This window comes from Pseudorasbora parva, chromosome 24, assembly GCF_024679245.1.
Source record: "Pseudorasbora parva isolate DD20220531a chromosome 24, ASM2467924v1, whole genome shotgun sequence".
NCBI classification, from domain to species: Eukaryota; Metazoa; Chordata; class Actinopteri; order Cypriniformes; family Gobionidae; genus Pseudorasbora; species Pseudorasbora parva.
The window spans coordinates 21,295,382-21,311,225 of NC_090195.1; the positions used below are offsets into that span (position 1 = coordinate 21,295,382).

General features: G+C 36.3%; 1 protein-coding gene across 8 annotated transcripts in view; it reads left to right on the forward strand.

Annotated features, from left to right (window-relative positions):
* The window catches only part of dlgap1b (discs, large (Drosophila) homolog-associated protein 1b), a 232,740-nt gene extending 224,508 nt beyond the window's left edge, over nt 1-8,232 (forward strand). For 7 of the 8 annotated variants that reach the window (XM_067435224.1, XM_067435223.1, XM_067435222.1 and 4 more), the window contains 4 exons: nt 813-1,228; nt 3,816-3,907; nt 4,085-4,237; nt 7,283-8,232. In XM_067435224.1, the coding sequence (XP_067291325.1) occupies nt 813-1,228; nt 3,816-3,907; nt 4,085-4,237; nt 7,283-7,495 (874 nt within the window). In that variant the 3' untranslated portion in view covers nt 7,496-8,232. Of the gene's footprint in view, nt 1-812; nt 1,229-3,815; nt 3,908-4,084; nt 4,238-6,996 lie in introns of all 8 variants that reach the window. The other variant, XM_067435225.1, reaches the window with a different exon arrangement.
* Nucleotides 8,233-15,844: the final 7,612 nt, after the last annotated feature.

The following is a 15,844-nucleotide window of genomic DNA, read 5'->3' on the forward strand; positions in this document are numbered from 1 at the left end:
CAACCTCATCATTACTCATAAATGTCAAATGATCTAATATTTATGGAAGGGTGACTAACATTGTAACTGCATCGAAGGGGTCCTCTGTGGTCTGTAATATGCTGTTACATGGTTTTCTTAAAGTAACATTGCATAAAATGGCATGTTACTCAGTATGTCAGTCGCTCCCCCTGACATTTGGACAAATGTTTTTTTTGTTTTTTTGTTTTTTAAGTAATAGAATAGTTTTGAAAGAGGACTGATACACTATTTTCCCTCTTTTATAAGGAATTTAACATATAATTTTGCCAAACTATTTGACTAGACTCAGAATTTTACTGAGAAAATGAATATTTCTATTGCAGTTTTGTTTTCTGCAATAAAATTTGTTTTCTGCAATTTGTTTTCATCACCTGACATTTTTGGTCTTTTAAACACCACAACTCCAAAAGTCAATTGAATAAAAAAAATTTAAAAAAATGAAAAAGGTTTCTTATAAAGGAAATGTTATAGATCAATTTGATATATGACATGTATAATCAATAATGAATTCGATAATATACAATATATACAGTATATATTAAAAACTGTTATTATGAAGTCTAATAATTTCCCACAATATTACTGCTGTATTTTGATCAAATAAATGCAGCCTTGATGCACATAAGAGGCTTCTTTTAAAACATTCAAAACTGTCCTTGAAATCCTTAATAATAACTTGCTAATTTATCTCATATTTTCGTGAACAGTTTTAATTGAAATAGTTCAATTATTGTTAAGATTGTCTCAAAATTGATTCAAACACAAACTATACAACACTTTTTTCTTTCCAGCTACCGCAGAGTCACTCGGTCTAACAGCGTCACCACTGCCGTCCAAGCTGATCTTGACCATCTGGAGGGTCTCGGCGATGACCAGTTCACGCAGACCCACCAGGGGCCCATTGTCCGCCAGCCATCCCGAGATGCGTCCACTTCCACTGTCAGCATCCAGGGCTCTGGGAACCACTACCATGCCTGTGTTCAGGATGACTTCAACGACGTGGGCTTCGACCCCTCCATTCTGCCCCCGCCGGTGCCCTGGATGGATGGGGCCATGGAGGAGGAATACGCAAGTGAAGTGTCAGGCTCTGTGTGTCCGCAGGACGGACGCTGGTTTCTGAAGCTGCTGCACGCAGAAGTGGAGCGGATGGAGGGCTGGTGCCGACAGATGGAGCAGGATGAGCGAGAGAACGAGCTACCGGAAGACAGTGAGTAACCATGAGATAATGACACTAAAAAAAGTTGTAGGCCACCCATCAAGGCAGCATTTTTATGCATTATAGATCTTGGAACACATTTGAAACATTCAGTTTAACAGCATTTTTGGGCATCATAGACTCATTTAGAATGTTTTATTCAGCAGCATATTTTGGCTTTAATAGGCTCATTTTGATAAACCCAGCCTGATCTGCCGGCGATTTGATTTCGCCCTGCAACTCAAAACCTGTATATTCATTTCTACTAGCCTAGAAATCTAGACGCACCCTAGCGGCAGCAAATCTAATCTGCCTCCGAGTGTCGTCTAGCAACTCTCAATACCCTTCTGTAAACAAACTCTGGACGGGCCAATCACATTGTGTATAGAGTCGATGGGCGGGGCTTAACATAATGACGACGGCCGAGTTGCTTGCGTGCTTCTAGTAAACACAGAAACTGGCGAACGGCGGTCTTTCGAATCAGCTTTGACCGCGACTCTGGAAGACTTGGAGTTAAGCTTTTCTCTGAGAAAAGAACAAAGAACGGCACTGACGTCATTCTTAAAAAGGGAAGATGTGTTCAGAGTTTTGCAGACCGGATATGGCGAATGTTTAATCTATCAACGAGCTCCATTTCAACTTCGTTGCTCTGGTTGGTGGTAGCGCTATCCTATCGCGTGCAGAGTGAGTCTGAAAGACAACCGTTTATCCCGCCCCTCAGATTGAGCCCTGTCAATGGAGAGTTTCCAGACCAAACATCTTGATGTGCGTCTGGCTTGTCAGGCTACATTTCTACTGCTTCTGTTACACTTTTGCGTGAACCAATCGCAGACTGGCTTATCCACCTGCTGCGCTATTGGCGGGTTTAATATGATGACAGATAGAGAAATGATGGGTCGTTTCCTGGTGATCACGCCTCTTGTGGTCTGGTTGGTTGAAGGCGTACAGAGTCATTTGAACAATGCCAGATGATCACGCCTCTTGTGCAGTAGAAAATACAGATTGCCCAGACCAATGTTCAATATTAAATTGAGCTTGGTCTGGTGATAGCCAGACAATCATTTTGAATTTTATTCAACAGCATTTTGGGGCATTAGACTAATTTCATAATGTTTGATTCAACATAAATTTTGAGGCAGCATAACCATATTTCGACTATTCAATGTCATTTTTGGGGCATTATAGACTCATTTAGATTATTTTATTTTACAGCATTTTTGGGCATCATAGGCTCATTTACAACATTCGATTCACATAAGAATCACATGGTTGATTTGAATGTTCTAAATGCGCCTTTGATGCCCCAAAATTCTTTCTAGGTTGGCAACTCACTATGCTTTGAATTAGTTTAAACCTTATAGCAAAGTAATTGCAGCGAAATGGTTACTGTAGCTAAATTATTGAATTTCTGAATCCGAAGTAGCCATTTGATTGCAAAACTATAGAGTGACATTTGTACAGTCTGTGTCCCAGTCGTTTGAAGAGTAATCAGCCACTTCAACAAAACTACCAGTGCACAAGGTCATTTCACAGTCTGGTTACCTCCGGCCGGCCTGTTTCTTTTATTTTTTCCTCCCACTTCCCGCCTTTTCCCTGCTCAAGCCCACACACACACACACACACACACACACACACACACACACACACACACACACACACACACACACACACACACACACACACACACACACACACACACACACACACACACACACACACACACACACACACACACACACACACACGCAGTGACCGTCTTCATGTCAGTCACAAAGCCTGCTTGTTCATCTATCTCCTGTCTGTCTCCCTCTCACATACCAGACATTTCTACCAGCAGGGAGCCACCAATCTCCCTCGTTTCTTTTGCTCCCTCTCTCTCTCTCTCAGTATATTTTCGTCTTCCTCTCACTGTTTCTATATCTGTCTCCTTCCACGCTCTCTTCTCTAACCCTTCCCTCTTTTCCTGAATACATAAAATATGCTAATCTCCGTGTCCTATGACAGTACATTGTTTGCCATATGGTCTCTTGCTGCTGCATATGTTAAACAGAGTGAGTTCATTTCGTCAGATCACTGTTTAAACTGCCTCATGGCTCCAATCCACAGAGACCCGCTGCAATCACTCCTCAGGCCAAGGCGGAAGCCTTCATATGACCCCCACATGGCAAACATTAGTTTCCTTTAAGAAAATTCTCCCTTGTTTGGTAATCTGATATGCTATTTACTCTCTTTCACTCTCAATCTATCTTTTTACATCACACTCTTGTTCTGTATGTGTGTGCGTGAATTTCTTGGCTCACTGGCTTTGGCGGGTGTTTGTTTGGTGTGCACGGTAAACACTCCCCCTGCTCCTCTAGTTCCTGCATTTAAGTTCCCAAGCCTTAGATTTTTATGACCCCCTTCTCACTTCAAAGAGACAGCATTTAAACATTAACCGGCTGTCTATGCCTTTGCAACACAAGCACTCACATTCACTGCTGTGTTATCACACAGACTTTCTCATACTGTGCTAATCAACTTTTCATGCTACTTAATGCACTTTTGTTTTTAATAAACTTGTTTTCCACAGCTGATTCTCTTTTTGTGTGTGTGTGTTTAGTCCTTGGCAAGATTCGTAGTGCGGTGGGGAGCGCTCAGTTGCTGATGTCGCAGAAATTTCAGCAGTTCCGGGAGCTCTGTGAAGAAAACTTGGTATGTATGAAGCACACATCCATCAGCCAATCAAAGCCGAGAGACACTTTGTGACTCCGCCCCTTAGTGGCTGTCTTAGCCTGAGTAGCATTACTATAGTATCACGCAGTTAGATAGTATCATATTTTTTTCCAAATTAACAGATGTTTTGTGTATAATCTGTTCTCTGGCTGTCAGAATCCCAACGCCCACCCGCGGCCCGTGTCTCAAGATCTGGCAGGATTCTGGGATATGCTGCAGCTGTCCATTGAGAACATCAGTCTGAAGTTTGATGAGCTACACCAGCTGAAAGCTAACAACTGGAGAGCACTGGAGCTTCCTGACAGAAAGGTAAAAATTCTACATCACAAACTCAGATACATTAAACACTCTTTAAAAATGGCTAAGAATACCACAGTTGACACACAGCAATTTGCGACGCTGAATAAATACAGTGCGTGAGAGTTACATTGCTTAAGATGCTGCAAGGTTGATTTATTGTAACTGTTTGAAATATATCAGAGTAGATACAATATTTAATTTGATGCAAAAAACAATTACCCTCGGATGGAATTGCGGTCTGTTCAATATCTCATTCACCTAACATAAAAAAATATTTAAAAAAATATACAAAATATATATATTTACAATAGTTATAATATACAACAGTTTTGAAGAATCATACAGGTCACTGAGGGAGCCTGAGGCCTTTTAGCTTTAAAAAGGGCACAAAACACCACAAATTTTTTTGTGAATCTGACTTTAATGGATAGTTCACCCAAAAAAGAAATGATCCAATCATTTACTCATCCTCTTCAAGCCATATAGGTGAATATGACTTTCTTCTTTCAGAAGACTTTACCTTGTTACCACTGTGCAGGCTGATGGTGGTGGTGTAATGGTGTGGGGGATGTTTTCTTGGCACATTTTAGTGCCAATAGGGCATGGTTTAAATGCCACGGTCTACCTGAGCATTGTTTCTGACCATGTCCACCCCTTTATGACCACCATGTACCCATATTCTGATGGCTACTTCCAGCAGGATAATGCACCATGTCACAAAGATCTAATCATTTCAAATCGGTTTCTTGAACATGACAATGAATTCACTGTACTAAAATGGCCCCCACAGTCACCAGATCTCAACCCAATAGAGCATCTTTGGGATGTGGTGGAACGGGAGCTTCGTGCCCTGGATGTGCATCCCACAAATCTCCATCAACTGCAAGATGCTATCCTATCAATATGGGCCAACATTTCCAAAGAATGCTTTCAGCACCTTGTTGAATCAATGCCACGTAGAATTAAGGCAGTTCTGAAGGCGAAAGGGGGTCAAACACAGTATTAGTATGGTTGTCCTAATAATCCTTTAGGTGAGTGTACATATATTCACTACATATTCAGATATTCATATTCATCATTATTAACTATGACTTTTGCCTCGATAAACTCCTAATTTACTGCTTATTAATAGTTATTAAGGTAGTTTTTGGAGTGTTTCAGTTTAATAGTGGGTAGAATTAAGGGATGTCTAGTAAGGTCATGCAAAATAAGGCATTAATATGTGCTTTATAAGTACTAATAAACAACCAGTTTTCTAGCATGGATCCATGCTAATAAGCAACTAGCAAGAATTGAACCTAAATAAAGTGTTAGCAAATTTATACACAGAAATGTCAGAAGAGCTTGAGTTTCTTGCCCAGCTCTATTTGCCTGAACTGTGAGATGTGTCTACTATCACTCAAACTTGCGCTGCTCCTTCGTCCCTCCGTCAGAGTTTACTCTTCCATCAGAACTAGACTCACATACGGCCATTACCAGAAGCCAGTTATTATAGTATATACATTTATAAATGTAGAGGTTTTTCTTTAAAAAAAAATGCAACGTTTTACTTCAGAAGGCCTTTATTAACCCCCTGGATCAACATGTCCTCCAACCAATACGTCTATATAGGTCGTTTGTCACTTCCTTGAAATACGACCCATAGGAGCGTTTACTAAAGTTGCGCCCCTATTGACAATATTTTAATTAATTAAATACGACGCACAGGAGGGTTTTCTAAAGTTGTGCTCCTATTGACAGCAGGACACTTTCATTTTAAAGCATTTTTCCCTTTTATCTGCTTAATATTTCAGGTTTTGCATAGCTCAGTTGGTAAAGCATTGCACTATACAACAACAACATGTGATCATGCGATCGTGAGTTCGATCCCAGGGAACACATGTGCTCATAAAGTGGGTCTGCACTATAAATCACTGGGTAGGTTTAGGGATGGGGTGGGTGTAGTTGTAAATTTAAAAAAAAATATTTTCGCTAAATGGAAATATGACAAATGGTGGTAAAAAGTCCGGACATCGCATTAAAATAAATTTCATGTCGTCAGACGCAATGCGACACTGTCATTATTTTTACGCCAGCTAGAGGGCGCATGGCTTTAAAACGTAAATATAGGTCGTAATAAGGTGCTTAAAAAACGAACTATAGAGTCGTATTTTTTAGGACAGGTTGCCCTGGAGCCGTGTGGAGTACTTTTATGATGAATGGATGCACTTTTTTGGGCTTAAATATCTCAGGTACTATTCACTCCCATTGTAAAGTTTGGAAGAGCCAGGATATTTTTCAATATAACTCTGATTGTGTTTGTCTGAAAGAAGGAAGTCATACACACCTAGGATGGCTTGAGGGTGAGTGCATTATTTTTGGGTGAACTGACCCTTTAACGACTTCTCTCATAAATTCTTACGAAAAAGCCAAGGAGTGCTAGGGCAGATGTCAAGTCGCACAGACTTCTTTAACGATGCTTTTATGGTGCTTTTGTGTCCTTTTTGAAGCTTGACAGACTCACTGCCTATTTAACAGAATTGCACAGAAAAGAACAACCGCCATATAATTCAAAGTTTCAGCACAGTGTATTGAACGGACCGTTTTCTGTATTTGCCCTCCAGTTAAATATGGTGTGTACTCTGACTTTACAGTCTATTGCTTTATTGTTTTTTTTATTATTTTATTTGAATGTCTTATTTTTTTTTTATGAATGTTGCACGAGTTATGCTATTATCTGATTTGTTTTGCTCACTTTCTTATCATTTTATGTGTTCTGTGTTTGACAGTGATCGGGTTTTGCGGTGATGTTCCCATTTGCACGCTGCATGTGGTTCACTTCCGGGTGTCCCGTTTACCTCATGCCAAAATGGGTTGAACCCTTAGTTGACAAAAACAGCCTCCGTAATGGCCCTGCCACCCCTGAGAGCTCACTTAATGTATTTGGCTGATGCCTGGCACTCAGACACGGCTAAATATTGCAGATGACCCAACAGATGACCCCACGTTTGCATGCATTAGCTGTGTTGTGTTACGTCGCGGAGTGACACTAACCGGTTTGTCGTTGCTGTCCAGGAGAAGCGCGTGCCCCCTCCAGTGCCCAGGAAGCCGGGGAAGGGTCCCATGCTGCTAGTGAGAGACAGGTCTCTGGAAGGCTCCCAGCGCATGGAGGCTCGAAAGCGTCTGTTAGCGGCTAAACGTGCCGCCGCATCTCAGCGCCAGAACTCTGCAACAGATTGCGCCGACAGCATCGAAATATACATCCCAGAGGCCCAAACACGATTATAAACACTGTCATACTGAAAACCGGGTGCTTAGAGGCCTAAATAGACACACACACACTCGTCTTCAACCCTAACACAATAGCACTGAATGACTAAGGCAGGGTAGCTGTAACATAATCACTCCTCTTTTCTTGTGTAAAAGAGAGTTTCTTCACTGTGGGCTTCTACTGTATTTACGACTTCATTTTACTCTCTTCCTCTTTCCTGCCATTTGTAGCTCCCTTGTTAAACTCCCAAAGACTTTAATATTACTATTAAACACTCTATATTTAATTGTTAAAATAACCAATTATATAAATAGTACAGGCCAAAAGTTTGGACACATTACTATATGTAATGTTTTTGAAAGAAGTTTCTTCTGCTCATCAAGCCTGCATTTATTTGATCAAAAATACAGATTTCTTCTTTTTTTTTATATTGTGATATATTACAATTTAACATATTTGGTTTTCAATTTAGTATACTTTAAATTATCATTTATTTCTGTGATGCAAAGCTGAATTTTCAGGATCGTTCCTCCAGTCTTCAGTGTCACATGATCCTTCAGAAATCATTCTAATATTCTGATTTATTATGAGTGTTGGAAACAGTTCTGCTGCCTAAAATATTTGATGAATAAAAGGTTCAAAAGAACTGCATTTATTCAAAATAAAAACATATTTTCAAATAATATAAATCTCCTTTACTATCATTTTTTATCAATTTAACACATCCTTGCTGAATAAAATTATTGATTAATTTTTTTTAAAAAGAAAGAAAAAAATGACTGACCCCAGTGGTGTATATTGTTGTTACAAAAGATTTCTACTTTTAAAACATTTGCTTCTTTTTAATTTTTTTAATTTTTTTACTTTCTATTCATCAAAGTATTATAAAAAAGTATCAGAGGTTATGAAAAAATATTAAGCAGCAGAACTGTTTCCAACTTTGAAAATGAATCCTCATATTAGAATGATTTCTGAAGGATCATGTGACACTGAAGACTGGAGGAATGATCCTGAAAATTCAGCTTTGCATCACAGAAATAAATGATTTGAAATTGTAATGATATATAACAATATACATATAAAAAAAAATCTATATTTTTGATCAAATAAATGCAGGCTTGATGATAGAAGAAACTTCTTTCAAAAACATTACAAATAGTAATGTGTCCCTTTTGGCCTGTACTGTATATATATATATATATATATATATATATATATATATATATATATATATATATATGCCTAAAACATTGCATATTATTATATCTGGTAATAATACTACCCAAATATTGCACACTACAGAATTGTATTATTTTTTGCGGTTACCGTGTAAGAGCCATATGTCTTGTGTTCTCAAAGAGAACATAACTTCTCAAAGGGCAACATACCAATCACTTCTAAAGATTTGAATGGCCAATGTAGCTTTTATTGCCGTGTATGTATGTCTACATGTGGGTGTCAGGCTCTCTGTACATGTACCACTCTCACTCACGTGTCACCCTGCACCTCTGAGACAGGGCGAGGTTGTCCTGTTTTCAGCATCACGGGATAGAATGGAAAAACCAACTCTTCTCCTCTTTCTTTTCATATTTTTCAACCTCCCACTCGGTCATCCTCTCCCGTCCATCTTGTCTCCTATTTTGTCCTCTCTCTATCTCTCCACAGCAGTGCCACTCACCTTTCTGACTGACATAGATGTCCATCGTAGCTGACAAATGCGACACTTTTATCTGTCACAACGTCATTGACAGAAGCACTGTCAGAACAAGCCACTCTTGGCACCTCTGATTCATTAGCCGTTCAAAAATTAGCAATGCGTCATGTTATGAAACATTACATATGGGCAGTCAGGGATTTCATTCAGCAACAAGCCCCGTTCACACTGACAGAAATGAAGTGAACCCAAGTCTTTTATTTTCAGAGATAAACTCATGGTGGTGTGATGTGGGCGTGTCCAGTGAAATGTTACTTTATTTCACACTATTGCAATGACTTTTAATTTTATAATTGCGATTTTTATATCATAATTGTGATCATGGATTTATATCATATTTATATCATGATGCAATTGCGTTTTTATATCTCAGTCTAATAATCTATCACACTTGTGACCCTATATAAAACAAGATTTTATTTTAGTGTAATTGTGACTACTTAATGTATATATATATATATATATATATATATATATATATATATATATATATATATATATATATATATATCCCTATATATCATAATTGTTACCATTTCTCGTAATTGCATTTTTATATCTCAAAGTCACACGATTAATATATCACAATTGTGACCCTATACATCACATGACTTTTAATTTTATAATTGCGATTTTTATATCATAATTGTGATCATGGATTTATATCATATTTATATCATGATGCAATTGCGTTTTTATATCTCAGTCTAATAATCTATCACACTTGTGACCCTATATAAAACAAGATTTTATTTTAGTGTAATTGTGACTACTTAATGTATATATATATATATATATATATATATATATATATATATATATATATATATATATATATATATATATATATATATATATATATATATATATATATATATATCCCTATATATCATAATTGTTACCATTTCTCGTAATTGCATTTTTATATCTCAAAGTCACACGATTAATATATCACAATTGTGACCCTATACATCACATGAGTTTTATTTCTCGTAATTGTGATTTTAAGTGATAATTGCAACTTCATATCACAATTGTGACTTTTTTTTCTTGTAACTGCATTTTTTATCACACTTTTGACCCTATATATCCCTATATATCATAATTGTGACTATTTCTCGCAATTGCATTTTTATATCTGTCACACAATTAATATATCAAAATTGTGACCCTATACATCTCAAGACATTTATTTCTTGGAATTGTGACTTTAAGAGAAAATTTTAACTTTATATCGCAATTGTGACTTTATTTCTCGTAACTGTTTTTTTTTTTAAATCACAGTTGTGACCCTATATATCCCTATATATAATAATTGTTACCATTTCTTGCAATTGTATTTTTAAATCTCACAGTCACACGATTAACATATCGCAAGTGTGACCCTATACATCCCAAGTTTTATTTCTCGTAATTGTGATTTTAAAGTGATAAATGCAACTTTATATCGCAATTGTGACTTTATTTCTCATTGTTTTGTATCACAATTGTGACCCTATATATCCCTATATATCACAGTTGTGACCCTATACATCACAAGAGATTTATTTCTCGTAATTGTGATTTTAAGTGATAAAACTTTATATCGCAATTGTGCCTGTATATTTCTCGTAACTGCATTTTTATCACAATTGTGGCCCTATATATCCCTATGTATCATAATTGTGACTATTTCTCGCAATTTCATTTTATATCTCAGTCACACAATTAATATATCATAATTGTGACCATATACATCTCAAGAGATTTATTTCTGGTAATTGTGATTTTAAGCGATAATTACAATTTTATATTGCAATTGTGACTTTATTTTATTTTTTAAATCATAATTTTGACCCAATATACATCCCTATATATCATAACTATGACTTTTTCTCGCAATTGCATTTTTATATCTGTCACAATTAATAAATCACAGTTGTGACCCTATACATCTCAAGACATTTATTTCTCGTAATTGTGATTTTAAGTGATAAATTCAAGTTCAACTGACTTTATTTCTTGTAACTGCATTTTTATCACAATTGTGACACTATATATCATACTTGTGACTATTTCTCACAAGAGTATTATATCTCACAGTCACAATATTAATTTATTACAATTGTGACCCTATACATCACAAGAAGTGTATTTCTCGTAATTGAGATTTTAGGTGATAATTGCAACTTTATATCGCAATTGTGACTTTATTTCTCATAACTGTTTTTTTATCACAATTGTGACCTTATATATATCACATGTTTTTATTTTTTTACTTTATTGTGACTTTATTACTCGTAATTGGGTTTTTATATATCACAACATATTTTTACGTAATTGCAAGCTTATATTGTAAATTGCGACTTTATTTCTCACAATTATGATAATTTCTCACATTGTGACTTCATATCTTATTATCTAGATAGTTGAATCTCACAACTACCTTTTTTTAGTTAGTTATGGCTTCCATAATTTTCTGTATATATGTAGCTACAATTTGTGTTTGCAATTCCTCCAGCAATAAAATCGCTGTCAGTGTGAACGAGCCACACCCACAACAACTGACCGGACCGTTTCTAATTCTGTGGCATTGAATAGCTCCGCCCACTGTGAAATCTCATTGGTTCGTTCTGCTCTTTATTACTGTACATTAAACATCTGATTGGCTGTGAGTGTGACACATAGCTCATCAGTTTCCGTTCAACATGGACAGACAAATAATCACATCACGCCCTATTAGGACACGCAGTTACGTTAAACTTGACATTAGATCGCTACATAAAATGCACATTGTTTACCGTATTTTGTAAATATATAAATTATGAAAAATAAGACGCCTCCTGACTGCTCACTAATATAGCTCCTTACTATATTTGTCTAAATGTTTGTATAAATGGATATAAAGTAAAATATCAGTATTTTGTAATGAGGGAGTTGTAGAGATATTTAAGACCAGAGGAAACATCCAAACTGGCAGACATCAATCATTTCTCTCTTTACCATAGCTTTTGAATTTCAATAATGCTTAACGTAGCCTATCATTTGAAATATTAAGACTGCAATGTCACAGCTCTATAAATGTAATAGGCCTACATACATTTTTTTTTGTAAAAACACCAACTGTGACAGCAATTTATTTGTTATATTTATAACCACAAGTTAGCATGATAATCGTTATCCTCAACCAAGTCAGTCAAGTGTGTGTGTGCGTGCGTGCGTGCGTGCGTGCGTGCGTGTGTGTGTGTGTGTGTGTGTGTGTGTGTGTGTGTGTTATTCCCACGTCAAGTGCATGTACCCAAGTGCTTCCTAATTTTTTTTTTGACCGATATGTAGCACAGTTAATACTTTGTAATATAGATCAGCTACTTTCTTTTGTTTTCATTTATACTTAGATGTATATAGTTTCAGCAACTCTAAGGAGACAGTGCAAGTAGACACATGTATCAAAGCAGAGCACATACATACCATCAGTTCATATGTTTTTTTCTATTTTAACTGTTGATTCACACACTCTTGTGCTGCTCTTGTAATTAGTTTGTAAACAGCGCTGCATCATAGTTGCACTGACAAGTTACTCAATACTAGTCAAATCCTAACTGCACTCTCTGATACTTTTCAATAACTAATACTAATTTGCACTTGTTAAATATGTTAAATAAACAGAGCTAATTCTTTTTTCTTTGCTCAGAATATTTCACTGTGGATAGACACGTCACTATAAATATATATTGATATTTAATTTCCCAGCAGCCAATGTGCAGCCATTCTCTATTTTCATAGACAGTTCAGTTGCATTGGCTTTAGTTTGATCCTTGTAGTATTAATCTTATTAACTAAACTCTCCGTTCCAGTTATTATGCACTAGAGCCCTTCTACTGTGGTTAATGTTTGTTTGAAATATTATTGATGTTTAAACGCTCGGCCTTAATTTATGAATATATGATAGTCATGCACAACGTAGCCTCAGGGGAGACTATATAACGTGTGTATGAATGTGTGTGCGTGTGTGTGTATCATGAAGAGGTCTGATACTGGAGATGTTACCTTATCAATTAAAGCATTCGATATTGATGATAAAAATTCCCATTCATATTGATATTAATATTTTTGTTTGTTTGTTTTGTACAGTTCTGTATTTTGCCAGATAATGTCAAACTGAGTTGATTTTGACAATCAGTGATTAACAAAATGATACTGAAATATAAGTGTATAGAAATATGAATTGGTAACATTTCATTTGATTAAATCGCCCCATTTAAAAAGATATTTGTGAGACATTAGAGAGATGTTGTCTAGCACATCTCACAACCTCCTTTTCTTAACTGTTGCCATTCATTGATGTGGATATGTTGGTTTATATCTGGCAACATAATAAGTCCTGACTTTTTAGGGGTTAATCTTCCAAAATAGAAGATAATCTGACTTTGTTTTATTGCCAAACTGTGGACTGGTGCACTCACCATAATGTTTTGGGAAATGAAAGCAAGATATATTTACTTTTCTTGTAAAAGCATAAACTTTATCAAAATGACTGTGTGTAAATACATGAATGTTCTTCATTGTAAATGTAACCTATATCTAAGGATATCTTACTACTTACATTTTGTATTTATTGTATCAACACTGTTGATGTTATGGCACGTGTATGACATTTTGATCATTAAAATGTTACAGATGCTCACAGCCATGAAGTGATTCATTTTCAAATAAATGTCAGTTTTTTTCTATCAGTAAATAGAGCTAATAACTATTTAACATGGAAGCCTACTTTTTAGATATTTCCTCATTTATTCATCTACTCTGAATTGCAAAATTATTTCTCATAACGGTGACTTTATATCTCACAATTGCAAGTTTATTTTATAGCCTAGAAATCTAGACGCACCCTAGCGGCAGCAAATCTAATCTGCCACGAGTGTCATCTAGCAACTCTCAATACCGTTCTGAGCTGTAAAAACCAAACTCTGGTCAGGCCAATCACATCGTGTATAGAGTCGGTGGGCGGGGCTTAACATAATGAAGTCCAAGTTGCACTTGTGTCTTACTAGTAAGCACAGAAGCTGGCGAATGGCGTTCTTTCGAATACGCTTTGACCAGGAATCTGGAGGAATTGGAGTTAAGCTTTTCTCTGAGAAAAGAACGGCGCTGAAGTCATTCTTAAAAAGGGAAGATTTGTTCTGAGTTTTGCAGACAGGATACAGCGAATGTTTAATCTCTCAACAAGCTCCGCTTCACTTTGCTCTGATTGGTTGTAGCTCTATCCAGTCGCGTGCAGAGGGAATGTGACAGACAACCGTTTATCCCGCCCCTCGGATTGAGCCGAAATTTTAGATGATCTAGATTACTCATTTAAGGTAATGTATTCTGACTGCTTTTTGAACTACTCTTGTCTCGTTCATCACATTGATTTGAATAGGATAATCTTGTACTATAAGGGTATAAAAATATAAAGAGAAAGAAAATATATTCCATTCTTTGTTATCAACAGCATGAATTTCATTAAATATTTCATTATGTCATGGTTTCCCAATCTGGGGTAAGTGAAGGAACTGGATGGGTTCGTAAGTTTAATTAAGCAATTACTGTAAACCCTAATGTTAAAAAAATGGTTTGAGTAGAGGCAACTCAAATAAAACTAATTAGTTCAATCAAATTAACTTTTATGAGTATTTACAACTTTCTTTTTCTTTTGAGTTCACAAAACTGATGCATTTGTTGTTTTAATTGTTTCCTTGCTATGAGTTTTATTAACTTTTTTCATTTAGCCAAACTAAAATCGATCTGAAATTGGGCTAGGATTTCTATTTACCAGCATGCTTTGCCATGACACTCAAAAGGGAGATTAAATGCAGAAAATTATAGGTGGTTGTATAAGAGCGTTCTAGTAACCGATGTTGATATTTCAAATCACCAAAACAAATATGCCTTTACTCCAAAAGGGTCTCACCACTATTTTGATAGCTCCGTCCCACACATACGTAACCCAGGCAACGACTATGGCGGAATCTGCTGTGCCAGCCTATGATGTCATCAATAAGTGAAAACAATGTGTGTTACTATGGTAATCCAGGTTGAATGTTCAATGAAAAAGTCATCCTTTCCATCCCAGAAACACAAACACAGTTCTCATAAACAACTCGATAGCACAAGCACGACAGTCCAACTAACGAATATATTACAATTGTGACCAGATTAGAGGGTTATATAGATCACTAAAAGAGGAATCAAAGGAAACAAACATATATTACGAGTTTATTATATTACGTTTCAGACACTCTGAGCTGACGCTTGAAACAGACAGTAGTTTAGGATCTGGAAATGAATGGGTCTTTATCATTGCTGAAGTGAACGACGATACAATTGCAAATGGACAAACAAGTGAACATGACACACGAGAATATTCAAGCAAAAGCCAGCGTAAAACAAAACTAAATTAATGTTTGTCGCATATCAAGAAGAAATAAAGCAACCCAACTGCAGGCCTTCGTGCTCCTCAAGTTCTCTCCAGCTCTGGAAAGTGATACTTCTTGCCTGATCGTATAAGCCTTCTTTTGTTCCACAGACATTTTACACTTTTATTTTTTTATCTTCACTGTAAAACTTTTTTGTTGGTTTAACTTAAAAAAGTAAGTAACCTGCTTGACTTAAAATTTTAGTTCATTGAAATTAA